The sequence below is a fragment of the Pongo abelii genome, chromosome 1 (assembly GCF_028885655.2).
Source record: "Pongo abelii isolate AG06213 chromosome 1, NHGRI_mPonAbe1-v2.0_pri, whole genome shotgun sequence".
NCBI classification, from domain to species: Eukaryota; Metazoa; Chordata; class Mammalia; order Primates; family Hominidae; genus Pongo; species Pongo abelii.
In genome coordinates, this window is record NC_071985.2 from 71128846 (window position 1) to 71155650 (window position 26805).

Sequence of the window (26805 nt, forward strand, 5' to 3'; positions counted from 1 at the left end):
TACAAATAGGAAGATACATGCAAAGCTTATGAGAACTAGCATCTAGAGTTATATAAAGAACTCCTACAAAAATCAATAGAAGACTGCCAGGCGCGGTGGCTCACACCTGTAATCCCAGCACTTTGGGAGGCCGAGATGGGCGGATCACCTGAGGTCAGGAGTTCAAGACCAGCCTGGCCAACATGGCAAAACCCTGTCCTACTAAAAAAAATACAAAAATTAACTGGACATAGTGGTGTGAGCCTGTAATCCCAGCTACTTGGGAGGCTGAGGCAGGAGAATCACATGAACCCAGGAGGTGGAAGGTGCAGTGAACCAAGATTGCACCACTGCACTACAGCCTGGGCGACAGAGTGAGAATCCATCAAAAAAAATAAATAAAAACAAACAAACAAAAAAACCAAAACACACACAATAAAAGACCAATACCAAAACAGAAAACTGCTGAAAGATCTTAAACAGACCTTTCAAGAGAGAAAACCTAAATGGCCAACATAGAAAAGATGTTCACTCCTATCAGATTCAATGAAAGGCAATTAAAACTAAAATGAGATAAATTTCACATCCACCAGAATTGGCAACAATGAAAAATTTTGACAATATCAGATGGTGACATGGATGTGGAGCAACAGGCATCTTCATACATTGCTAGTGAGCATATATAAATATAACCAGTTTGGAGGTTATCTATAACAAAGCTAAAGAGATGAGGGGCCAGGTACAGTAGCTCACACTTATAATCCCAGCACTTTGGGAGGCCAACATGGGAGGATCACTTGAGCACAGGAGTTCAAGACCAGCCTGGGCAACATAATGTGACCTTGTCTCTACAAAACAAAACAAAACAAAACAAAACAAACAGAAATTAGCCACGGGTGGTGGCATATGCCTGTAATGCTAACTATTCGGGAGGCTGAGGTAGGAAGATTGCCTGGGCCCAGAAGGTCAAGGATGTAGTGAGTTGGGATCACACCACTGGCCTTCAGCCTGGGTGACAGAACAACAAGATCCTGTCTAAAAAAAGAGAGAGAGAGAGAGAGAGAGACTCAGTAATTTCACTGCTAGTACGAACTCTCTATTTCTAGGGCTTCAACCGTCACATAAGCACCAAGAGACTCATACAAGAATGCTTATGGCAGCAGGGCTCATAATAGCCAAGAATGTGGAAATAATCCAAAGTACATTGAATAATTTGTGATATATACAAATAGGATACTCTACAACAGAGTTACTCCCGAAACCATTAAGTAACACTGCTGAGTTATGAAAGTACAAAAGTAAATATGGAATAATTCGATTTAAACAAAATCCAAAAGCATATATTTGCAACAATATATTATTCAGAAACATATACACTGTAAAAGAAAAACAAAATTCAAGGCAGTAGTTCCCATTGCAGTAGAAGGGAAGGAGGTGGCATATGAAGAGGCATATGAAAATTCTCAGTGGTCAGTGGGTGCATGGGTATCCACATTATCATTCTTTTGGTACTTGAAGTATTCTTATATTCTTTTGTATCTATGTGATGGTAAGTTTGATGTGTCAACTTGGTTAGACTATTAGTATCAGTTATTTAATCGAACCCTAATCTAGGTGTTGTCATGAAGATATTTTGTAGATGCAGTTAACATCTACAATCAGTGGACTTTAAGAGATTCCACTTGATAATGTGTGTGGGCCTCATTTGATCAGTTGAAAGGCTTTAACAGTGAAAACTGGGGTTTCCTGGAAAAGAAATTCTGCTTCAAGACTAGTGCCTAAACTCCTGAGTTTCCAGCCTGTTGGCCTACCCTACAGATTTCATACTTGCCAGCCCCTTCAATTGTATAAGCCAATTCCTAAAATCTATTTATATATTTTATATTTAGATCTCTTTATACATGTTTATATAGAACGCTACGGTTCTATCTCTCTGGAGAATGCTGACTGATAAAATACTCAAGTAAGAGATCTGCCAGTTTTATAACAAACAATATAGAAGGCAGAGAGTCAGAATAGAAGGGTTTAAGGGACAGTGAGAAAAAAACAATTATGAGTTTAGAGCTTGGGATGAAGGCAAGTGCTGTCAAAAATAATTCAAAGTCTGAACTGAAGTTAAATGATTGTTTGATGAAGACAGTGGAGGTGTGAGCAAAATTTGGTGGTTTTGAGTGGAACATACAAGTAAATTTAAAAACTAACAAAAATATCAGAAAATAATAATGCAGAATCCATGAAGAATCATTAATTTTTATTAGTTAAATACCAGTATTGGCCGGGTGCAGTGGCTCATGTCTATAATCCCAGCACTTTGGGAGGCCGAGGTGGGATATCACTTGAGGTCAGGTGTTCAAGACCAGCCTGGCCCAACATGGTGAAACCCCATCTCTACTAAAAATACAAAAATTAGCTGGGTGTGGTGGCATGCACCTGTAGTCCCAGATACTTGGGAAGCCGAGATGTGAGAATCACTTGAACTCGGGAGGCAGAGTTTGCAGTAAGCCGAGATCGCACCACTGCACTCCAGCCTGGGTCACAGAGTGCAACACCATCTCCAAAAAAAAAAAAGTATTTACCTAACATATCATCACAAAGAATTTCTAAAAATATTTTGATACTTTTGCAAAATATCAAATTTGTAGAAGGCTAGCTCTGCCACCTAGTGCCATAGAATGTTAGAATACAATTGCTCCCATGTTCTTAAGGAAAACAGGAAAGAGTTATGACTTTTAATAACTGTAAACATGGTATCCTCATTTTATTCTGCCTTCTTTCATTTACATGTGAGGAAAACTATGTATTTATTACAAGAGTAATGAATGAACGTGGCTACAATTACCATACTTCTTAGTAAACTTAACATTAAAGGAAACCAAAAATATATTACCCTAAAATATACTTCTTTGACATATTTTGAGATGGCTATTCAGAGGGCCTACAGACAGAAATAGCCCTGAAAAGCTGCCTTTTGTGGAGGAGATTCACATCTGTAGAGAAAATCTATAATGGTGAAATGAACAGCTAGGCTTTCTCTGAACATCCTCTCCCTTGTCCAGATCTAGGAAACATTAACTCAACCATAGGCTACCCCAACTATTCTTTCTGAGGTTAGCTCTGAGATTATCTGAGATATTTCCTTGAGGTATCAGTCTTTGCTTAACACGTTTTCCTCCCTTCGCTCTCCCATAACCTGTAATGTCACCTCCCCTAGAGCTCAGAGAAACTTGGTCTCAGGACTTTGTTCTCTGGGCTCATCCATTTTACCTGAAAATCACTTACTCTTATGCACCCCCTCCCCCAAAACTCCCCTCTCCCCAGTGAAGAAGATATTTAAGCACCAACCATTTGGCCCTGCTTTGAGTTTATACTTTGTATGACTCCTATGCACATGTAATAAATCTGCTATGCTTTTCTCTCATTAACCTGTCTTTTGTTATATGGCTGCCGGCCTTGACCCTTCATGATGGAGAGGGAAGGGCTCAGTTCCCCTTTCTGCCCCACCAACTAAATTCAGAGTTATTACAAGTTTTAATAAAATTTTGGTATCCTTTGTAGAATATCCTGTCTCACCCTTCTAATTTCCAAATACCTTTGAAATCCATGCTCCATTTCTCTTACTGTATTTATTATCTATGTCACACAATAACTGTTCAGTTAACAATGTGGTAACATCACATATACCATTCTCTTAAAAATAAAGTCTTATTCTTCACATGGTTCACTTCAGAAGTGAAGTAGTATTCTCCTACTTAATTCTTTATGGCTTTCTTCATCACCTGCAGAATAGTCCAATATTTTATAAATATCATACTTTACCATAATCCAACCTTTGTCTACTTATTCAGTAAAACAGATCACACAATTCAGCTACTCAGAGAGTGGGAGGAAGACTATAAAAGAAAAGGTAGGAAAACAGGAAGAATAAAGGAAAAGGCAGAGAAAGTAGGCATCCAATTTTAAAAATTGACTTATATCAATGAGCCTTATTTTTCCAGTATCAATAAACAGTGAATAAAGCATCACGAATATTTATTCACTTACAAACATTTATGAATGGTTGAACTCAAAAATAAAAACACAACTTTTTCTTACCTTAGCAGTTTTAATATAGTGGCTCAAAACTTCTGCTCTAATTTTTAATGTTTGAGCATGAAGAATCTCTCTAACAACCCAAAAGCTTACCTGTAAATAAAAATTTTAAATAAATATCACTATGATTTTTAACTTGTCAGTTTTTTTTGCTGTATTTTAAAAAATCTTGGCAGAATTAGGTAAGCTCTAAAATTAAACATTGTAAAAGATGCTACTTATAGCAGGTTTTTCTGTGGCTGTGTAATTCTACATGACTGTTTATTTAGATTGAGTAGAATCATAATTGAAGACTCCCAAGTAGGGTTTTCTTGGTGTAAATAAAACAAAATATCAAAAGAAAAAATATATATCTAAGTTAACATTCTAAGATTAAAACTGCATTTCAAAAATTTTGTAATGCTTTCAAATAAAACCATCTTGATTTAAAAAATAATTAAAACTAATTTATTAGAAGGCAGATTAGATATATAATATGAAAATGCTCTACTCTGAATAGTTTGCTTATTATATGATACAATATGTCCAGTAATACACTTTAATTCATGTACTATGAAAACAAAGTCAAAGTACTATAAGTTGGTTCACTTATACAAATCTAAATACAGAATATAGTTCAAAATTATTGTGCAAAAAATAATGCCACTACCTCATATTTCTTCACATTTTTAATGAGAAATATTTCAGATTTTACTTGCAATTTTCATCTGTAAAGAAACGTCATTATGTATGTATTTTACATATATTTTACAAATATATATGTAAATATAAAGTATAGATATTTTACAAAGTCACCTTAATACTTGTTACTATACTTGGGCTACTAATAGTAATAATCCTCCCCAGTTCTAACAAGGTTTACTCCTAAAAAAAAAAAAAAAAAAAAAAATCAAGTTATGCTACAGAAATCTTAACAATAACCTTAGCAAATATCAACTACGAATTCAAATCTAAAGTGCATGTTCACCAACTTAATTAAATTTAACATCAGGCAAATTTTAAGACAAATATTATGGTGATTTGTTTTGTTTTGGAGACAGAGTCTTGTTCTGTTGCCCAGGCTGGAGTGTAGTGGGGTGATCTCGGCTAACTGCTGCAACCTCTGCCTCCCAGGCTCAAGTGATTTTCCTGTCTCAGCCTCCTAAGTAGCTGAGACCACAGGTGTAAGCTGCCACGCCCAGCTAATTTTTGTATTTTTTTTTTAGTTGAGATAGGGTTTCACCACGTTGCCCAAGCTGGTCTCAAACTCCTGAGCTCAGGTGATCCACCAGCCTCTGCCTCCCAAAGTGCTGGGATTACAGGCATGAGCCACTATACCTGACCAACATGACTTTTTTTTTTTTTTTTTTTTTTCTTAAGACAAGGTCTTAGTATGTTTCCCAAGCTGGTCTTGAACTCTTGGGCTCAAGTGATCCTCCTGTCTCAGCCACCCAGCAGCTGGAACTACAGGCACTCGCCACTGCACCTGGCTTAGACAAATGCTATGGTGATTTTAAGCATACATTCTTTGTCACTCTCTATCAAAAGTTAGGATGTATATCACTTCTTACTGAATCTGGGCAGGCTTGTGACTGCTTTGATGAAGAAAGTGTTAGTGAAAGTGACACTGACTTCCAGGACGAGGTCATAAAAGACCATGCAGCCCCTGCCTCGATTGCTGGAACATTCTCTTGGAGAGCCCTAAGCTACTATGTAATAAATCCAGCCACCCCGAGACCCCTATACTGGAAGGCTAAGTGTACGTGCTCCCCAAATGACAGTCTGTTAAAGCCAACTACATTTAAGAACGCTGACCCAGAATAACAAACACCAAGACATGGTTTCATAAAATTACTGGACTCACAAGAAATATTTTTGCTATCAACCCCTAGAATTGCTGGGTTACATATAATAAACTTTTTTTTAAAATGTATTTCTGAATTGGAAGAAAAATAAAGGATTTCCTCTAGAGATCAAAAACAAGGAAATAAAAGCAAAGCAGTGGTTACAAGAGTGGGTACTGTAGCTGCCCTTGGAGGATTTCCTATCTCAGTGACATAGGGGCTTGGGACTTAATGCTCCTTCAAAGACATAATACAAGGCCTCACACCTCTCCGCTCCTCCATTTCTATCTAATGCTACTCAAAGGTCTACAATCTCAGTGAAAAAGCAGACTAAAACAATTCACTTATTTTTCAATTCCCTTGAAGAAGGGAGACAACATACAAGTGCATCTATAATAATGTAGGCTCTGGGCGGTCAAGGAGAAAAAAGAAAAACTCTTTCATAAGAATTTGTAGACTGAGAAGAGTGGCTCATGCTTACAATCACAGTGCCTTGGGAGGCTGAGGCAGGAGGATCGCTTGAGGCCAGGAGTTCGAGACCAGCTTGGGCAACACAGTGAGACCTCATCTCCACAAAATATTCTTTTTAAATTAGTCTGGCATGGTGGTACATGCCTGTAGTCCTAGCTACCTGAGAGGCTGAGTCAGGAGGACTGGTTGCAGTGAGCTATGACTGCACCACTGTACTCCAGCTTGGGTGACAGAGACCCTGTCTCTAAAAAAGGAAAAAATTAATTTAATTTTAAAAGAAGAATTTGTTAACTACAGGCTGCCTTTAATTGGATTTGGTATTTAAATTTTTACTACAGAGAAGTACAAAGATGCCCCAAGCAAAACAATAAACATAAAAAATAGTCCCAGGTCTGCGACAACCCTACGTATGAGCAAAAGCAAACAAAAAGCCTCTTAGAATAATGTATTCCCTCAATCGAGGCAGCAGCAAAATTCTCATGAATAAAGCTTAAACAGACATGAGCTTTCAAGCCAAAGATACAAAATTCATTATATATCTTTGAAAAAACCACTTTAAGAATGAGCAGAAATAGAGTAGTAGTACCCCAAGAAGTTCCAATAATAACACAGAAACTATGTTGAAAATTAACAAATTTTAAAAATAAAATAAAAATAAGAAAAGAGCATGACTGGTGTAAAAGCATACAGATTTGAAACAGATAAAACACATCTGAAGAGAATCAGTGAACTGAAATGTAGATCTGAGGAAATCACGCAGAATGGAGGACAAAAACAAAGATAGAAAATATGTAAGGTTAAGAGACAAGCAGGAAAGAATGTCAAGTTCCAATAAATTTTCAATAGAAATTACAGAGAAAAAAAAACAGAGATCATGCACAGAGACAATACTTGAGAGATACCGGCTGAAAATATTCCAGAACTGATGTAAAAAGTAAAATTATTTCTTAAGGAAAAAGTATACATTGAGGAACTGAATTTCAGACACAGTATCAAAATTTATAAACTCACATGATTGAATCTTCTTGTGAAGGCAACTGCATTTGGTGCAGAACTATATTTTTCTTTTTTATTCCATCCACAACTTGAAAGCTCCTGGAAAATTAAGGTGAAAATTAAATACAAGTAATAGCCTAGTTTTTTTTTTGCCAGATTAAGGTTTTCAAAACATTAAAGACAGTTTGTGTTCTTTTCTAGAATCACTTTATTTAATGGGAACATACGTAATATTATATCCATTCAGTTGAATCACAAAAGCAAATTTGATTAGCAGGACATAAGAGAGCACAATGACGGTGAAAACATAGGCAAATTTACATTCCACAGGCAGAATATTGCTGGATTCTTTTCTGAAAAGATTTGAATCCCAAGAGGAAAAGATCCACAGATAAAGATGAGCATCCCACAACATACAGTGAAGACTATTCAGTCACCCAGAGCTCCCAATCAGCTTTCTAGTATCTCACTCTTTGGGCTAACAGTTAATTACCCGAAACATTTGAAGAAACCTTTAATAAAAGGGATCATGATCCCCCAAAAGTACCTGTCGACAGAATACAAAGTGCCCACAAACTTGTATATTAAAAAATTAATTTTCATTTTACACTAACCTCTAACTGAAATAAGACAGTCCTTTTAGTTATAAATGTAGGCTACAGATTACAGTGGCATTGGCAACACATGTGATGTAGTTACCAATCAAAATCACTGATATTTTCATATCACATTACAGTTGATGCAGATAACTTAAAAATATCATTTACACTCATCACTACTTCAAACTTATGGTAGTTATTTTATTTTTTTGATACAGGGTCTTCCTCTGTTGTCCAGGCTGGAGTATATTGGTAGGGTTACAGTTCACTGCAACTTTATCTCCCTGGCTCAGGCAATTCTTCCACCTCAGCCTTCCAAGTAGCTGGGGCTACAGGTGTGTACCACCACACTCGGCTAATTTTGTTTGTATTTTTTGTAGAGACAGGGTCTCGCTATGTTGGCCAGACTGGTCTTGAAGTCCTATGCTGAAGCAATCCTACTGCCTCAGCCTCTCAAAGTGCTGGGATTACAGCCATGAATCATCACACCCAGATATGGTAGTATTTAAGACTGACCTCTAGATTTTAATACATTAAGGGCAAAGAAGCACACGTATTGCTGTATAACAGCTTTACAAAATATTTTGATAAGTATATTTTAACAGAACTGATTTCCTTTTAAAGAAGGGTTAGCATTAAATAGGCTTCAGCCTGCCGGACGGGTCCAAGGTCCGAAACAGGTTAACAAGCCTCTATAATACAACAATAGCCAGGGAGAGAGAACCACAAGAAAAAAGAAAAAGAACTCTGAGGAAATAGAATTAGGGCAGAGGACAGAAGAAGTTGAGTTAGGGCAGGGAATGAAGAAAACTGAGAAAAAAAGAAGCCAAAACCATATAATTATTATTTTTTAATACATGAGAAAAGACATTGTACCCATTAAGCAAAAACAGGAGGATACATACAAAGAAATATTCAGAGAAAAAATAGAGCTTTTAGAAATAAAAAATGTAAGAGAAATTTGAAAGTCAGCAGAAGAGTTGTGAAATAAAGGTGACTAAATCTTTTAAACAAAAAGTTAATGATAGAAGTAAAATATTTTTATGCTAGTTTGAAGACCATAGGAGTCAACATCTGAATAACAGTAATTTCAAGAGGGAACAGAGAAAACTGATCAGAGATTCAAAAACAAAACAACAACAAAAAACAGCACATATGGAAAAAAAGGGATCAGAAGGTATCAGATATCTTAATAACAGCACTGGAAGGTAAAAGACAACTGAAGCAATGCCTTCAATTTTGAAGAATTCAATTTTCTAGAATTCTATATCCAACACAAATACCAATGAAGTTTGAAAGTAGACTACAGACATTTTCAGACATGAACATCTCAGAGAATTTGTCTTCTATGTACCTACTCTCAGAGAACTAGTAGAGTATGTGCTCTATCAAAACAAACTAGCAAACAAAGAAAAAGGAAGATATGAGACCCAGGAAACTGAAAACCAATATAGAAAAAATATATACATATTGGGAATCCTCTGATTAACAGCAATGGGAGATCCTGGGGCAAAGCTATGAGCAGACCTTTAAGAACAAGAGTCAAGAAAGGAGCAAGAGGACAGAAATTCCAACAGACATCTGTTTCTGAAAGTGAAAAAAAAAAATTCCTTACGTGTGGAAATATTAAGAAGAGACATTCAGTACATTCACTTCTGGCAGAAATTTAGTGATGGATACAAAGAAAACTAAAGTACATTTTAGCTCAAAGAAAACAAAACTTGAGTACAGTTCGATTGTAAAAAATACAGTTACTTAGTCAAAATTGTGATATAACTGTATTGCAAAAGAAGGAGAAATGAATTATATAAATGGGGGGGAGAGAGTATAAGACAGTGAAATCATCTTCTATAGTACAGAGTCAACATATCATACTTAAAATAGAAAAATCAAGGAAAAGTAAGGATTTAGATATATTATTTGAAAAACAGACATAAATTCCTCAAAGGAGAAACAGCTAAGAGATCTGGGTGGGAGTGGAGCTCCAGGATCGAGGTTGGGAAGATGAGAATAACTGATTTAGGATTTTGCTATATTTTGTTCTCTCATGCAAATATTTGACTTCTTAAACATGGTACATGCATATCTTCAATAAAAAATTAGAAACCAAAAAAAAAAAAAAAAAAGGAATAGATTGAGTCAGGGGAAGATTGAGGAAATAGTTATGATGATACTATAGTCCTTCAAGAAAAAAGTAATGTTCCCTCAACCAGGGCACTGTCAGTGGATATGGATATGATAAACTCAAGATATTCTGGAGGCAGACAGGACTTCGTCAACAATTGGACTCATGTGATGTAAGCTAAAAACGAAGTCTGCAGAAGTACTAAGATTCCAGGTTTCTGCCTTGAGCAACTGAGATAGGGAATACTGAGGGGAGAGATGACAATTATTTCTACACAGTAGATAAGGAGTGAATGCTCTGGAGATAAAAACTGCCTTTTAAAATCTAAAATTAGATCATATCATATCTTTCAAGCTTGAAATTTCTGAAAGAAATAATGAAATGATAAAAAGCAATTCTATGGCAAAAATAAAAATTTCTGGATATTCAATTAGCCTAGCTACATGATCATTTTATATTATCTCCCTGTAAAAAAAGAAAACATTTAGTAGTAAAAATTATATTCACACAAAAATATTATGACAATGATACTGAAAACATCAAACTGCTAGATACATTTTTGTTCTTTCTAAAATCACAGCATACACAACTACATAAAGATGTCATATTTTAGGATAAAATTCCTAAGATTAAATCCCTAAGTAACTGAATCCGTTTTTAGCCAATTACTATAATTACAAAATTTATATTAATGCTATAATCAAAGTGTCTATCAAATTAAACTTATCAAACCACTCAAAGTAGCCATTTGACAAAGAAGTCAAACTCCATTATAGACCTTTACACAAAAGGCTGATTTCATTTTCCTATTGTAAATAATGAATATCCTTGCACCTTTTCTGACATTTCTGATTATTTCTTAAAAATATAGTCCTACAAGAAATCACGAGGTCAAAGAGTATGAACCTTTTCAAGGCTTTGCTACCTGTCAAACTGCCCTCCTGAAATACTGAATCATTTACACTCCCATGAGAAATGAATGTAAGTTTCACAACACTCTTATCAAAATGAGGTACATAGCTGACCCTTGAACAACGTGGGTTTGAACTATGTGGGTCCACTCATACACAGCTTTTTTTCAAAAAATATTTTGGAAATTTTGTCTTGAAGATTTGCAACAATTTGAAAAAAACTTGCAGACAAACCGCATGGCTTGGAATATCAAAAAATTAAGAAAAAGCTAGGGATGACGTGAATGTATAAAATACTAGTCTATTTTATCATTTACTACCATAAAATACACACAAATGTATTAAAAAAAGTTAACATTTATCAAAATTTATGCACACCAACAGACCTTACATGCTGCCATATGCAGTTAGAGAAATGTAACAAACATAAAGGTGCAATATTAAACCATAACTGCATAAAATTAACCATAGTACATACTGTTCTACTATAATAATTTTGTACCCACCTCGTGTTGCTCTTACAGTGAGTTTAAGTGTTGAGAGTATTCCCTTAAAACACCCTGTGATGACACTACTTATCTCCACATGAGCAGTTCCTATCTCCAGTAAATTCTATTATCACAGTAAAATGTGATTTCTCACGGTTCTCACATTATTTTTCATCGTGTTTAGTGCAATATCCTAAACCTTGAATAACACCATGGGACCCATAAGAAGTACCACTAGAGATGCTGGAAGTGCTCCTAAGAAGCAAAGAAAAGTCATGACATTTCAAGAACAAGTTGAATTGCTTGATATGTAACCATAGACTGAGGTCCTGCTGCCATTTCAGTCAATATATCTTATAAACAGACTATGTAAACTTATGATATACAATATAGTAGTGTAAATGTATTTTTCCTAATAACATTTTCTTTTTTCTAGCTTACTTTAAGAATATATTATATAATATATATAAAACATACAAAATATGTGTTAATCGACTGTTTGTTATCAATAAGGCTTCCAGTCAATGGTAGGCTATGAGTAGTTGAGTTTTACCTGCAAATTTTCGACTTCTGAGAGGCTGTTGTTTCTAACTCCAGAGACATTCAAGGGTAAAGTGTAGTTCTGATTATTGTTGTATGAGATAGGCTAGTGATGTAACATTGTTTCATGGGGGAAATGTTTTCTGATATAGAAACTACCATCTTATGAGGTTCAAAAACATCTTGTCTTGTTTTCTAATTATAAGCTTCTTTAGAATGGAGGGCTTCAAATGGAATTTTAACCCAGCTGCTTCCAAAGAATGTGACTACACACCTCTCCCTCCCTCCCTCCCTTCTACCCATCAAGTCACCTTTTGTTAATTCCTCTGGTGTGGTGTTTATTAGCTCTTGAATTTCTCCAAGATCCATATCTCGAAACTCTTAGCTCCCTACCTTTTTTGCCATATCCACAATCGCTTTCATGATTTCCTTTCAGTCACCTTCCAACGGTTTTCCTCAAGTGACAAAGCATTTTTTCCATTAAATTAATGATGCAGAAATGTTCTAAGAATTGGATGGACTTTCCAAAACCTCTTGGCATTTATTTGAGGAGTCAGAAAAGTATTAAAAAATTTTTTTAATGTAAAAATGAAGCCACAATCCACCATACTTTTGTCTGGCTTCCTTATTTATCATGATAAATTATAATGATGAAACAGGATCAAATGGGTTGAAATGTATAAAGCCTTTAGACTGGCACATAATAATGTCTGTATTAGTGTTAACTAGTAGTATTATTATTATTGCTACTATTAAGACATCTGTTTTCAGGATGGGAAGGACTTTTAAAACATAGTAGATTAAATTACACAGCAAAGTATGGGTATTGGCTACCTTAAACAAATGAACAAAAAAGAGACCCACATATGCACATAAAGAAGATTGGGAAGGCTGGGCACAGTGGCTCACACCTGTAATCCTAACACTTTGAGAGGCCGACGCAGGTGGATCACTTGAGGTCAGGAGTTCAAGACCAGCCTGACCAATATGGTGAAATCCCTCTCTACTAAAAATACAAAAATTAGCCAGGCGTGGTGGCATATGCCTGCAATCCCAGCTACTTGGGAGGCTGAGGCAGGAGAATCACTTGAACCCGGGAGGTGGAGTTTGCAGTGAGCTGAGATTGCACCACTGCGCTCCAGCCTGGGCAACAGAGCAAGACTTCTGTCTCCAAAAAAAAAAAAAGAAGATTGGGAAGATGTTTACATAGGTTTTCTTTGGGGTTTATAGGTGATTCACAGCCCTCTCTCCACCCTTATTTTCTCTCTACTTCACATCAAACATCTTTAGTCTCAAAGTTGGGGAAATTAAGTCAACCATATATAGAAAGAGTAGTAAACACAGTTGACCCTTAAACAACTCAGGGATTAGGGGCACTGACCCTCCGAACAGCTGAAAACCCACATCTAACTTTTAAAATTATGCACATATAACCTTTGACTCCCCCAAAACCACTACTAGCCTACTGCTGACCAGCCTTACTGATAACATCAACAGGTGATTAACATGTATTTTGTATGTGATATGTATAATACACTATATTCTTACAATAAAGTAAGCTAGAGAAAATAAAATGTCATTAAGAAAATCATAAGGAAGAGAATTTACTATTCGTTACGTGGAAGTGGATCATCATTAAGGTCTTCATTCTTGCATCTTCATGGTGTATAGGCTGAAGGGGTTGGTCTTGTTGTCTCAGTGGTGGCAGAGGTGAAAAGAAGGCCAGAAAGGCAGTTGGTGTAACTTTACAAAAGGCAGTTACTTGGTGTAACTTTACAAAAACATATGTAATTTAGGTCTGACTTTTTTTGTTTTTTCCATTTCTCTAAAGATGTTTCCATATGGTACCAATCTTTCTTCCATAGTTTCCTTTAGTTTCAGTGCCCGTATCATAGAAGGGTCCATGTTGTAAAAGAAGTCAAACGCAGTCCTGAATCACTAGAACTATTCTGCTGGACTGTCTAATGTCAATTTGTTTTCTGGTGCTGCTTTTTCTACATCTTTTTCCTCACCATCTGGCACTGGTTCAGAAGCGTTCATCTCCAACAAGTCATCTTTTGTTAATTCCTCTGGTGTGGTGTTTATTAGCTCCTGAATTTCTCCAAGATCCATATCCTGAAACTCTTAGCTCCCTATATTTTTTGCCATATCCACAATCTTTTTCATGATTTCCTTGATTGGCTCTGTCATAAAACCTGTGAATTCACATGTAACATCTGGACACAGTTTTCTCCAGCTGAAATTTATTGTTTTGGGCTTGATGGCTTTCATGGCTCTTTCTTTAACAATGATGGCATCTTCAATAGTGCAATTCTTTTAGACTTTGATGATGTTCTATATAAGGGTTCTCTTCCTCATCACTGACAATCCTTTTCATGAAGTATTGCGTATAATGAGCCTTTGGTGTTGAACACATGGGGCTCTGGGTGGCCAGGCGCATTGCTCAGAATCAAAAGAACTTTAAAAGGCAGCCCCTTATTAGCAGGGTTCTTCCTGGCTTCAGAGACAAAGCATCAATGGAACCAATCCAGAAAAGGGGTTCTCATTTTCCAGGCTTTATTATTTTACATCCAAAGACTGGCAGCTGGTGTTTACCTTTTCCCTTCAAGACTCAGGGTTTAGCAGCTTTATAGGTAAGGGCAGTCCTGATCATAAACCCAACCGCAATTGCACAAAACAGTAGAGTTAGCCTATCCCCATCTGCCTTAAATTGTGGTGCTTGCCTCTCTTCCTTGCTAATATATGTCCTTTGTGGCTTTTTTTTTTTTTCCAGAGTAGGACACTTTCATCTGTATTAAAAACTTGTTCGGATTGGGTGCAATGGCCTGTAATCCCAGCACTTTGGGAGGTCGAGGCAGACGGATCATGAGGTCAGGAGTTCAAGACCAGCCTGGCCAACATGGTGAAACCCTGTTTCTACTAAAAATACAAAAAATTAGCCAGGCATGGTGGCATGTGCCTGTAATCCCAGCTACTCAAGAGTCTGAGGCAGGAGAATCACTTGAACCCAGGAGGTGGAGGTTGCAGTGAGTGGAGATCGCGCCACTGCACTCTAGCTTGGGCGACAAAGCAAGACTCCATCTCAAAACAACAACAACAGCAACTTGTTCAAGCAGATACCCATTCTCCTCAATGATTTTCTCAATGGTGTCTGGAAGCCTGTCTGCTGCTGCTTGGTAGGCGAAGCTGCTTCTCCTGTTATCTTGACATTTTTTAAGCAAAACTTCTTTCTAAAATTATCAAACCATCCTTTGCTGGCACTAAATTCTCCAGCTTTAGATACTTCACCTTCCTTTTAAGTTGTCATATAATAACTTTGCTTTTTCTTTAATCATATTTGAGGCTATGGATATACTTTCTTATAGAAATCCTGGACCCGTTTAAAAAGCTGCATTTTCAATACCTGATAAAAGACACAATATTTCACAAAAAGTGTGGGGTTTCCATACCTGCTGGTGTATGAAAAGTGATGACTTCACAAATTTCCTTTTTTGAAAAAAAAAAGGAAAGAAAAAAACAATGCTCCTTACACTGGATTCATTTATCTTGAAATGGCAGACAACTGCAGCTGCAGACCTCAATCTATGGTACATTTCAAGCAATTTAACTTGTTCTTGTAATGTCGTAACTTTTCTCTGCTTCTTAGAAGCACTTCCACCACCACTAATGGTACTTCTTATGGGTCTCATGGTATTATTCAAGGTTAGGATATTGCACTAAACACAGTGAGAGATCACATTTTACCGTGATAACACAATTTACTGGAGAGAGGAACTGCTCATGTGGAGATGATTAGCATCATCATTTTCAGCAGATACTCTCAACACTTGAGCTCACTGTAATAGCAACATGAGGTGGTTACAAAATTACTACAACAGAATGGTATGCACTACAGTTAATTTTATGCAGTTATGACTTAATACTGCATCTTTATGTTTCTTAATAGTTCTCTCAACCGCATATGGCAGAACACAATGTCTTTGTATGCATAAGTCTTGATAAATATTAACTTTTCTTAATACATTTGGATACATCTCAAGGTAGTAAAAGATAAAATAGACTAGTATCTACATATATTTTATACATTCATGCCATCCCTTTTTCTTAATTTTTTTTTGATATTTCTAAGCTATGTGGTAAGTTTTTTTTTTTTTTTTTACAAATTGTTGCAAATCTTCAAGACAAAATTTCCAAAATATTTATTGAAAAAAATATGTGTATGAGTGGATTCTCACAGTTCAACAAGATGAAGAACAGATTTGTGGCTGCCAGGGTTAAGGCTGGTGAAGAGTAAGTAGGAGAGGAGTAATGTGATGGGTGTGACTATAAAGAAGTAGCACAGGGAGAGATCTTTGTGGTGATGCAATAGTTCTGAATCTTGACTTAGGTAGTGGTTAGATAAATCTACATATATGACAAAAATCACAGAATTATACAGACATGTATTATAAAAATATCAATTTCTTGGTTTTGATATTGTACTACAGTTATGTAAGATGTAACTGCTGAGGAAAACTGAATGAAGAGTAAGTAAATGGGACTTTTCTGGACTACTTTTGTAACTTCCTATGGGCCTCTAATTATCTCTGTACTATTTTGTTGCAACTTCCTGTGAATCTATTATCTCAAAATAAAAAGTTAAAAAACAGCAATAAAAACAAAACTACATAATGAATTATGAAGCTAAAATTGCACTGGGACTCCCAAGAACTAACCTACTATTTCTTCTTAAACTTTGACATGGATTTATGGTTACCTAGCATTAAAGGAATTTTGCCCTGCCCCACCTCTACCTCTCAAGAGCTGCTAAATTTCTCTGTGATTAAAAAAAAAAAAAAAATTGCTTTTCCCTTTGTCTCTATCTCTTTCTGTTTCAGATTCTAAGATCTTCCTCCAAGTCACGCTAGAATACAATCCAGGAGATAAATTATGCCACAGATGCCATCTTGCATATTGACAGTTCAGCCTGGTCAAGAGTTAGTCTATACTAAAATATCTCATACGAACATCAAAAGGTTGAAGTAAACTCAACAACTCAAAGGATGCTTTTTTCAAGAGTATGACTTAGGAATAAAACTGTTTTGAGTATACTATGTAAATAAGCCTCCATTTTAGCAAAGGCTAAATGAAATTTAGCAGCCTTGACACCCCTTAAAATTTGTTCCAATGGATTTAACTTGCAATTTTAAAATCACGTAGTAAAGAGAAATCTTCAAATAGTAAATCATATATAAAGGCAATTTCTTAACAGTCATTATAAGTGTATTTTAATTTTAAACTATGAAACTAGTAAGCCCAATTTTCACTTGCATTTATTTTGGAAGCACAGGGAGGGCAAGATCCCACAACTGATGACCACCTACACTATGAAAGAATTACTGAATTCACAGAAGTCACAGCTTCCTTATATCTTGTAGGTTTGTTATGCAAAGAAATTCTTGATCTAAATTTCATCTTGTAGGTTCCAATACTCTTAAAAGGAATGTTCTAAGGGTGATGTTGTAGGGATACCTACAGATAGAAGAGAGAAAAGGCCAATATAGACTAGTATGTAGATAGAGACTGAGGGAAGAAAAGAAAAAGCAATGGAATCTGTAAATGACTGGAGGCAGGGAGAGGGCAATGGGGCTGGGAGATCCTAACAAAGAGAAGATAATTATTACTGAGACATCTCTGTGCTCAAAAGAGGACAGCTTCAGAGGAATACGGTATATCCATTAGCATTCAGCCTAATATGGTTATCTACAAAGAAGTCTCAGTCACACATGAAGTGCTCACTACTATTTCTATATCTTAACCCACAAAATAAACTTTAAAACTAACTCCTAAGTATTAAGATATATATATAGAAAAAAAATTCCCTTCTATTTTCTAATGTACTCACATCCTCTTTTCTCTTCCTTCCTCCCAATATGTTAAAGCTGTCCGTATAATGAGATCACAGATACAGGCAGGAGCTTTCTTTTCCTATCTCTGATGTCATATACACCTACACTACCAAACAACACTTTTCTTCTCTACCTTCCTTAATCCTAATCTAAGCCTTACCTTACTATATATTAAAGAAGTTCACAGTGATGAATAGCAGTAATACAAACTGACAAAACAGCTGCAACTTGCTTCTAACACAGCAGTTGGTTTATTCTGGTCTGTATCGCAGAACAATTTCAAGTCTACAAGTCTTCTTTGCTTTCTTCAAATCTCTCATTATATTTATTAATTGTTTATATTTTAATTTTAAGGCAAATGATTAATTTTCATTAAAACAAGGATAGAATTATGATATTCCTGATGCTGGAACTTTGGATATTTCCAAGATTATATTATCTTGACATACACTAGAAGGTTTGCACAGAGAAGCTTTTTCTATATACTGTCGGAAATATCTCAATTGTTAAATTTTTCTGAAATATTTTAATAAGATACAGGCCAGGTGTGGTGGCTACACCTGTAATCCAGCACTTTGGGAGGCTGAGGTGGGTGGATCACCTTAGGTTAGGTGTTCGAGACAAGCCTGGCCAACATGGTGAAACCCCATCTCTACTAAAAATACATTAGCCAGATGTGATGGTAGCACACCTGTAATCCCAGCTACTCAGGAGGCTGAGGCAGAGGTTGCAGTGAGCCAAGATCGCACCACTGCACTCCAGCCTGGGCAACAGAGTAAGACTTTGTCTCAAAAAACAAACAAACAAACAAACAAGAAATATTTTAATTAATAAGATTCAGAATTATCTATTACGTACTTTCCCTCATTTAACCAACATTCTTCCTTGATCCCTAGTAAATCCTAGTGATCCCAGTTATACAGAGGGGCTTATTATTTTTTGTATTTAATGTCTGTTTGTTGATATAATCTAAATGACTGACTTAATGTATTGATCTATGAGAATAAACAGAGTATAAAACTTTCTTCTTTGCTTTTTTTTTTTTTTTGAGACAGAGTCTCACTCCAACACCCAGGCTGGAGTGCAGTGGCACAATCTCGGCTCACTGCAACCTCCACCTCCCTGGTTCAAGCGATTCTTGTGTATCAGCCTCCCGAGTAGCTGGAATTACAGGCATGCACCACCATGCTTGGCTAATTTTTGTATTTTTAGTAGAGATGGGGTTTCTCCATGTTGGCCAGGCTGGTCTTGAACTCCTAGCCTCAAGTGATCCACCTGGCTCAGCCTTCCAATGTGCTGAGATTACAGGCGTGAGCCACCACGCCCAGCCTAAAATGTTCTGTGAATGCTCTATATGTCAGACTTTCAGATATAGCCTGTCACTTTATGAATACTTGAGACCCTCATAAAAGAGGCAAACATTATCCAATGTAATAACTACAGCACAAATTTCAAGCACAGTTGATCTCCTACTTAAGGCTTATTAAAAGCACAGAGAATTGCTACTGGAAAGAAAACTGCACTGCAAACCACCTTTTTGTCATAACTCACCCTGTGCTTAGTAACAGAAAGTTCATTCTGAAGAGAAACCCTATTAGTGTAATCAATGTAGCAATGCCTTCTGAAGAAATACAAGCTTTATAGAACATCCAAGAATTTATAATAGACAAAAATCTAAAACAAAAATCCTATAAATGTAATAACATGGAAAAACCTTCAGAATACAGTCAATGCTTCTGCAACATGAAATAACTCACACTGGAGAGAAGCCCTATAAATAAATGTGTAAGAGCCTTCTAAAAGAAAACAATCTAAGCCAGGTGTGGTGGCTCACACCTGTAATCCCAGCACTTTGGGAGGCCAAGGCAGCTCACTTTAGGTCACGAGTTTGAGACCAGCCTGACCAACATGGTGAAACCCTGTCTCTACCAAAAAATACAAAAATTAGCTGGGTGTGGTGGCATGCGCCTGTAGTCCCAGCTACTCTGGAGGCTGAAGCATGAGAATCACTTGAACCCAGGAAGCAGAGGTTGCAGTGAACCGAGATCACGTCACTGCTCCCCAGCTGGGCGACAGTGTGAGATCATGTCTCAAAAAAAGAAAAGGGAAAGAAGGGAAAGAGAAGGGAAAATAAAGCAAACCTTCATGATCAAAAGAGAAATCATATTGAGGTGAACTATGTATATAAGAAATATGGGAAAGCTTTAATAAGTGCTGAGCTTTGACTGAATACCAAAAATCATACTAGAAATTAATGAAACTACAGAATCCTTTGGCAAAACTTCTGCCTTACTCAGCATTGGAAAATTCATACTAGGGAAGAAACCTGAAAATAGAGCCTAAATTATGGGAAGGAAAAAACTCCTGTTTCTGCAGAAAGGATGCTATTTTATAAAAGTCACATTGGGTGGATAACACTTTTGCAAAAATGACTCCAAAATGATAAACAATGGGAGATCATATGCCTACAGGCTATACAGTATGAAGTTTTGAAATGGTCACTTATCAATCTCTAATAGTAAACAGGTGAGAAGGTATTATTCTAAGGTGCTAGAGATATCAGTGAATGGAACAGTCAAAGATTCCTGCCCACATGGAATTTATATTCTCGACAGGGGATGACAGACCGCAATCTGTACATGCTTGACCTGTGACAACCCCCCAACCTTTATCACCTATTAAGACTCCTGGGCTGGGCATGGTGGCTGACGCCTGTAATCCCAGCACTCTGGGAGGCTGAGGGGGGAGGATCACTTGAGCCCAGGAGTTCAAGACCAGTCTGGGCAACATTGAGAGACCCCATCTCTTAAAAAAAAGACCCCTGCAGTTTTGATCAAAATTCTTATTTATTAAATATTAAAGCCTTGTAACTACTAACTGCAGCTCAACTCTGAAATTACCCACTTCCAGGAATTTCTCAGAGATCTATAAAATATTTTAAAGATCAACCAGTTTAAATACCCTTTATTTAGATTTTTAAAAAATTTCAAGGCCAAAGACAAGAAATAGATTGTATTAGCAGCACAATTTATAAATGGCAAAGCTGAAACAAAAATACAAGTCTTCTGGCTCCTTGCTCTTATGGTTTGGCCGCTAAAAAATTATCTTCTGTAATTCAAAGGGCTTTTAAAAAAATTTTAAAATAAGTGAAATTAAGTAATTAAGGATTTATTGAGCACCCATTCAGAGTGCTGTGTGTTGGACACTGATTTTACAAAGGGGGAGGGGCAGCAGCAAAATATATGGCAATTTGTCTTCAAAACTGCTTTAAACTGAAAAAGAAAAGAAGGAAAGTGAGAGAGCAACTGTGTGAAAGTAAGAGTTGCAAGAGTATATTAATAGTGGTTGAATACATATGATGGAACTTTTCCCCTTCTTTATAATCACTATAATTACAGTTTACAGTTACAACCATGTTATTGTATTTTCTCCCCACCACTAAAAGACTACATATCGAGAGGAAGGGGGAACAGTAAAAACCAAGGTTTTGTGTGAAAGGGATCACTATCCATAGAAGTATCCAAATTTGGTCATGCAGCTTGGGCCAATGGACAAATGGAACATCTTAGGATTTCTGCAGCACCAGTATGGAAACACCAGGGCACAGTACTGAGGCCAGGGGTGGAGAGGGAGCTGTCAGGTTATTGAGACCAATCTCAGTCCCAACAACCACAGACAGACACTAAAGAATACTCCTATTTCTAGAGCCAATGAGCTGCAGCCTTGTAATAGCATTTTATTCTTTCAATAAATATGCTTCAGAGTTGACAGGAGAAAAGAAGGGGAGAAAATTTAAGAGGTAAAGTCAATGGGAGATACTGGAGAACAGGAGAAGAAGGACAGAGAAAGTAGTGGAAAGGCTGAATTTTTGGTTTCTCAATTGTATTAAAAATGGATGGTTCAGAGCACTCAGAGAACCTTAAAAAACTTAACAAAATATGACTGAACTTTTTTTCTACGTAATTAGATTCCTACTAAGTAGTTTTTAAAATGACTGGTGAAGTTTAATGGTGAATTCTTCTCCTTGGTAAACATATTTGCCTTTCTTCTCTATCATTACACAAAACAACTAGAAAATAAAGTACCAAAATCTGTTTTCTTGTTCTTCAATCCGAGGTAATTTCAAGTGTGTTACAGAATTGGAGAAAAACCAGGCTTAGCATTATGTTTGCTTTAGAACTGCTTTTAAAGATGTGATTTTACTCATCCAGTATTTTATCAATGACTAAGGACAATCTTTGTACAAAGAAAAATAATTTTTAACACTTCAGAGATAAGACAGTTTCTACAGTGAAATAAAAGACTTGGAATTTTTCTTTTTTTCCCCCGAGCAATTCTGAGATACATAGTACAACAGACATTGTAGGTAAGCAGCTTTATTTCTGAGCAAACAACTGTACTTCTTATAGTTGCCCTATAGTTTCTTCCTTCAAGTCAAGAACGAGTTTAGGTAGAACACGTTTAGCTAAATTCTGCTTGACATACGAGAGTTGAAAATGCAGAATTCCATAAACTAGTTAAGAATTACCAGGTCCTACTTAGGAAATTAAATCAGGAGTGGGAGATATATATTATATGTAACCAGAAACTGTCTACATTATTGAAAGCTGAGACTTGCGTAGTTTAATCACCAATCTGCAACTAAAATCACTATACCACATAGTTGGATTCAGAATCTATATTCTTCAAAATTGAAATTTAGTTCATATTTTAATATAAATAAACCATCACTTAAAATAATGTTACATGTGGAAACACAAAAATGAGCATTGATTCAAATAGTTTTCAGCCTGGTGTGCTGGCTCACACTGGTAATCCGAGCACTTTGGGAAGCCGAGGCGGGGGGATCGCTTGAGCCCAGGCATTCAAGACCAGCCTGGGCAACGTAGTAAGACCTTGTCTCTACCCCCCCAAAAAAAAAAAAAAAAATTAGGCAGGTGTGGTGGTGTATGCCTTTAGTCTTAGATTCTTGGCAGGCTGAGGTGAGAAAACCGCTTGAGCCCAGGAGATTAAGGATGCAGTGGGCCGTGATCATGCCACTGCAATCCAGCCTGGGCAATACAGTGAGACTCTGTCTCAAAAAACAAAAACAAAATACACTGAAGATCTTTTAAACAGTTTTATAAAGTATATGTATAGTTTTAATATACAATTATATACGAAGTAGAGACCTGAATATTGATATAATGGACAGAAACATAAAATTAATTTACTAGTTATAGACTCAGTTATAACCAATATCTTTTCATAATATCTGAGGTTTAATTTTGATTTAACAGTAAGAATTTCTTTATCCTCCAGTGAAGGTAATATTCTAATGTATACTATATAAAGGGACATCATTTTATGTTAATAAAGACTAATACACTAAACTGGCTGCCATCATAGGTTAAACAATCTATTTTTAACTTATCAGTAGCAAGAGTTTTGACATAATAAACAATATCTGTACAATCATTTTGGAAAACAAATTAGCAATAGTTGATTAAAAATTTAAAGATGCTCTATAATCCAGTGATTAATGCATTAAAGTGTATATATCAACATAGATGTCAGTCAACAATGTTGAACATCAAAAGCATGCTAAGAAGACAAGAACATCAAAAGCATGCTAAAAAGACCAAAACAACAGAACACCATCTACATAAAATATTTAAAACTGCAATAGCACGCGTTAAGGGATACCTGTACATAAAGAAAAAATAAGACTAAATAGACAGGAATGATACAGACCCCTACTGGATGGTGATTACCTTGGTGGGAGAATGCAGAAAGCCTTTATCAGTACTGGTTAGGTACACAGGAATTTATCTTATTATTTACTATGCTTTGTTATATGTCTTTAATATATCACACTAAATTTTAAAAACATTTTTCTGCCAGATAACAAAGCCCTTTTCATACTGGCCAGATTTAATACACTCTTAGTGTTCACATGAGACTAATACATTAAGAATATTTTGGCTGGGCGCAGTGGCTCACACCTGTAACCCAGCACTTTGGCAGGCCAAGGCAAAAGGATCACTCGAGCCTTGGAGTTTGAGACCAGCCTGGGCAGCATAACGAGACCCTGTCTCTAAAAAAATAAAATAAAAAATTAGCCAGGCATGGTGTCACATGTGTATGGTCCCAGCTACTCGGGAGGCTGAGGTGGGAGGATCGTTTGGGCCTGGGAGGTCCTGGCTGCAGTGAGCCGTCATTGCGCCGCTGCACTACAACCTGGGGAACAGAGCCAGACCCCGTCTCCAAAAAAAGAACTAAAAGTATTTTGGTGCTACATCATTTCTTCCAACAGTTACTGTTGTCAATTTTTAAAAACACTCTCTCATTGGGCAGACATTTACTAAATACTATGTTCATCCTCTCATTCTAAATATTGAGCTTCCACTATGTGCCAGTCAGATAAAATGGTAAGCAAAAATTGTCAGTCTCTGCCTTCATGTAGCTTAAAATCTGGTGGAGAGGCAAGCAAATCAAGTACCTGTATTCACTCTCTTGATAATCTCACCCACACTTTTAAATACCACCTTTACACTGACATCTCCCAAACTTATATTTCTAGACTGGACTGGAAATATACGCCAGTATGCATTCCCTAACTCAACATTCTCCTTGGCTGTCTAACAGGCATGTCAAAATAAGTATGTCCAAAGCCAAACTCCTGCAAAATCTGTTCCTCTAGCCTTTCTCCACAAGGGTGCATTGTACATTATATTTTATATGAATAGCAGCCCCAGGAGTTGTATAGGACAACAATAATAATTTTTCATCCCAGAGAATATCAACTACATGCATCTGGCTTCAGGCCAAAAACCTTGGTGTCATCCTCGACTCTTGTTTCACATACAACGTCTGGCAACTTCTCATTTATCTCTTCCATTCCCACCCTGATCTAAGCCACCTTCATCTCTCATGTGGTCTCCTTGATTCAGTCCTTGGTAACACCTCTTCTTCCCCTATGCTCACTTTGCCACATATCCTAGTCAGCAGTCTGAAAGAGCTGCTTAAGGCCGGGCACAGTGGCTCACGCCTGTAATCCCAGCATTTGGGGAGGCCAAGGCGGGTGGATCACTTGAGGCCAGGAGTTTGAGACCAGCCTGGCCAACATGGTGAAACCCTGTCTCTACTAAAAATACAAAAATTAGCAAGGCGTGGTGGCATGCACCTGGAGTCCTAGCTACTAGGGAGGCTGAGGTAGGATCATCACTTGAACCCGGGAGGCAGAGGTTGCAGTAAGTTGAGATCACACCACTGCACTGCATTCCAGCCTGGGTGACAGAGCAAGATTGTCAAAAAAAAAAAAAAAAAAAAAAAAAAAAAAAGAAAGAAAGAAAGAAGAGAAGAGAAAAAAAAGAGCGACTTAAAACCTAACGCAGAAAATGTCACTTCTCTGCTCACAACTCTCTAATGGCTTCCCATCTTTTTCACAATGGTGTTCAGGGCCCCACACCATCTAGCCCTCACCCTACCTCTCATCTTCTAGTACATTCCCTCCCTTGCTCACTCACTGTAGCTCACTGGCCTTTGCCCCGGCTTTCCCTTTGCCTGGAGTACTATTTCCCCAAACACTCATATGGCTTGCTCTCTCACTCACCTCCTTTAGGCCTTAACACAGATGTCATCTTCTCAGTAAGGTCTTCCTGATCATCCTATCTAAAGTTGCAACTCCCACTACCCTCACACTTCCTATTCTCTTCTCTCTGCTTTATGTTTTTCATGACACTGCATAGCTAACCTCACTCAAATATCAGATCCATGAGGGCAGGAATTTTAGTGTTGGCTTACTGCTATACTGTCAGCAACTAAACTAGATGTTTTAAATTGCATATAATAGGCATACAATAGGCATCCAGTAAATATTTGTTGAATCACAACACAAATTTAAAATTGCAATTGACGTGGCCAGTGAAAAAGTAGAGTGCTAGGTGACCCTGTAGAAAGACAAACAAACCTTACCTGATAAAGTCAAACTAGAGCTGAGAACTGAAAGATGAGTAGAAGTTAATTAGGATGTGCACAGGCTCAGTGGTGAGAGGGGCTAAAGGAAGGCTAGTATACCTTAGACCAGAAAGATAGGAAAGATGTAAGATGGGGTTGCAGAAGGTAGAAAAAGGTAAAACTGTGAAGAGATCTGTAGACCATATTAAGATGGTTCTTTATCCTCAGAGCAAAAGGAAGCCAATGAAGTGTTTTAAGCAGAGTGATCACATGAACAGATACGACAGATGTTGAAAAGATTACCATGGCTACTGGGTAAAAAAGTATTTAGAGGGGTCAAAGTAAATGCAGGTAGATGAAGTAAGAGGTCACTGCAATAATTCACTTGAGAGAAGACGGTATTTTACATTGGGGTGTTGGGAGTAGAGATAGACTGGATAGATAAGATACTTAGGAGGTTAAAAAAATCAATGGGATAAGATAAATGGAGTAAAGGTCAAGGGAATTTTAAGGTTTATTTCTAAGTTTCACAAAGTACTTTCAGATGCCCCAAGGGAATAAAAAATTCCCATAGATGTGAAGTCTATGTCTTCAAGTAGTATTATCTGGATCTTCAACAATATCCAAGCTCCTAGCCACCAATGGCTACTAAGCACTTGAAATATAGCTACTCCAAATAAAGATGTACTGCAATTGTTGTATATGTTGGACTTGAAAGCTTAGCGGAGAAAAAAGAATGTAAGATATCTCAGTAATTTTTTACACTGATTACAAATTGAAACGATAATATTTTGTATGTAGCAGGTTACATAAAATCATTAAAATCAATTTCATCTTTCTTTTTACTTTATAATGTGGCTACCAGAAAACAAAGTTATATAAATGGCTTATACTATATTTCTGCTAGACAGCACTAATCTCATATAAAGCAGGATACAACTGTTGCAGATCATTCAAA

At 36.8% G+C, this 26805-nt stretch overlaps 1 protein-coding gene across 3 annotated transcripts in view; it reads right to left on the reverse strand.

The window, feature by feature from the left end:
* Positions 1 to 26805, reverse strand: part of RALGPS2 (Ral GEF with PH domain and SH3 binding motif 2) — a 193656-nt gene that overhangs the window by 106198 nt on the left and 60653 nt on the right. For all 3 annotated transcript variants that reach the window (XM_002809758.6, XM_002809757.6, XM_063716877.1), the window contains exons 5-6: positions 7374 to 7457; positions 4072 to 4161 (exon numbers count right to left, since the gene is read on the reverse strand). In XM_002809758.6, coding sequence (XP_002809804.1) covers positions 4072 to 4161; positions 7374 to 7457 — 174 coding nt within the window. The remainder of the gene's footprint in view (positions 1 to 4071; positions 4162 to 7373; positions 7458 to 26805) is intronic.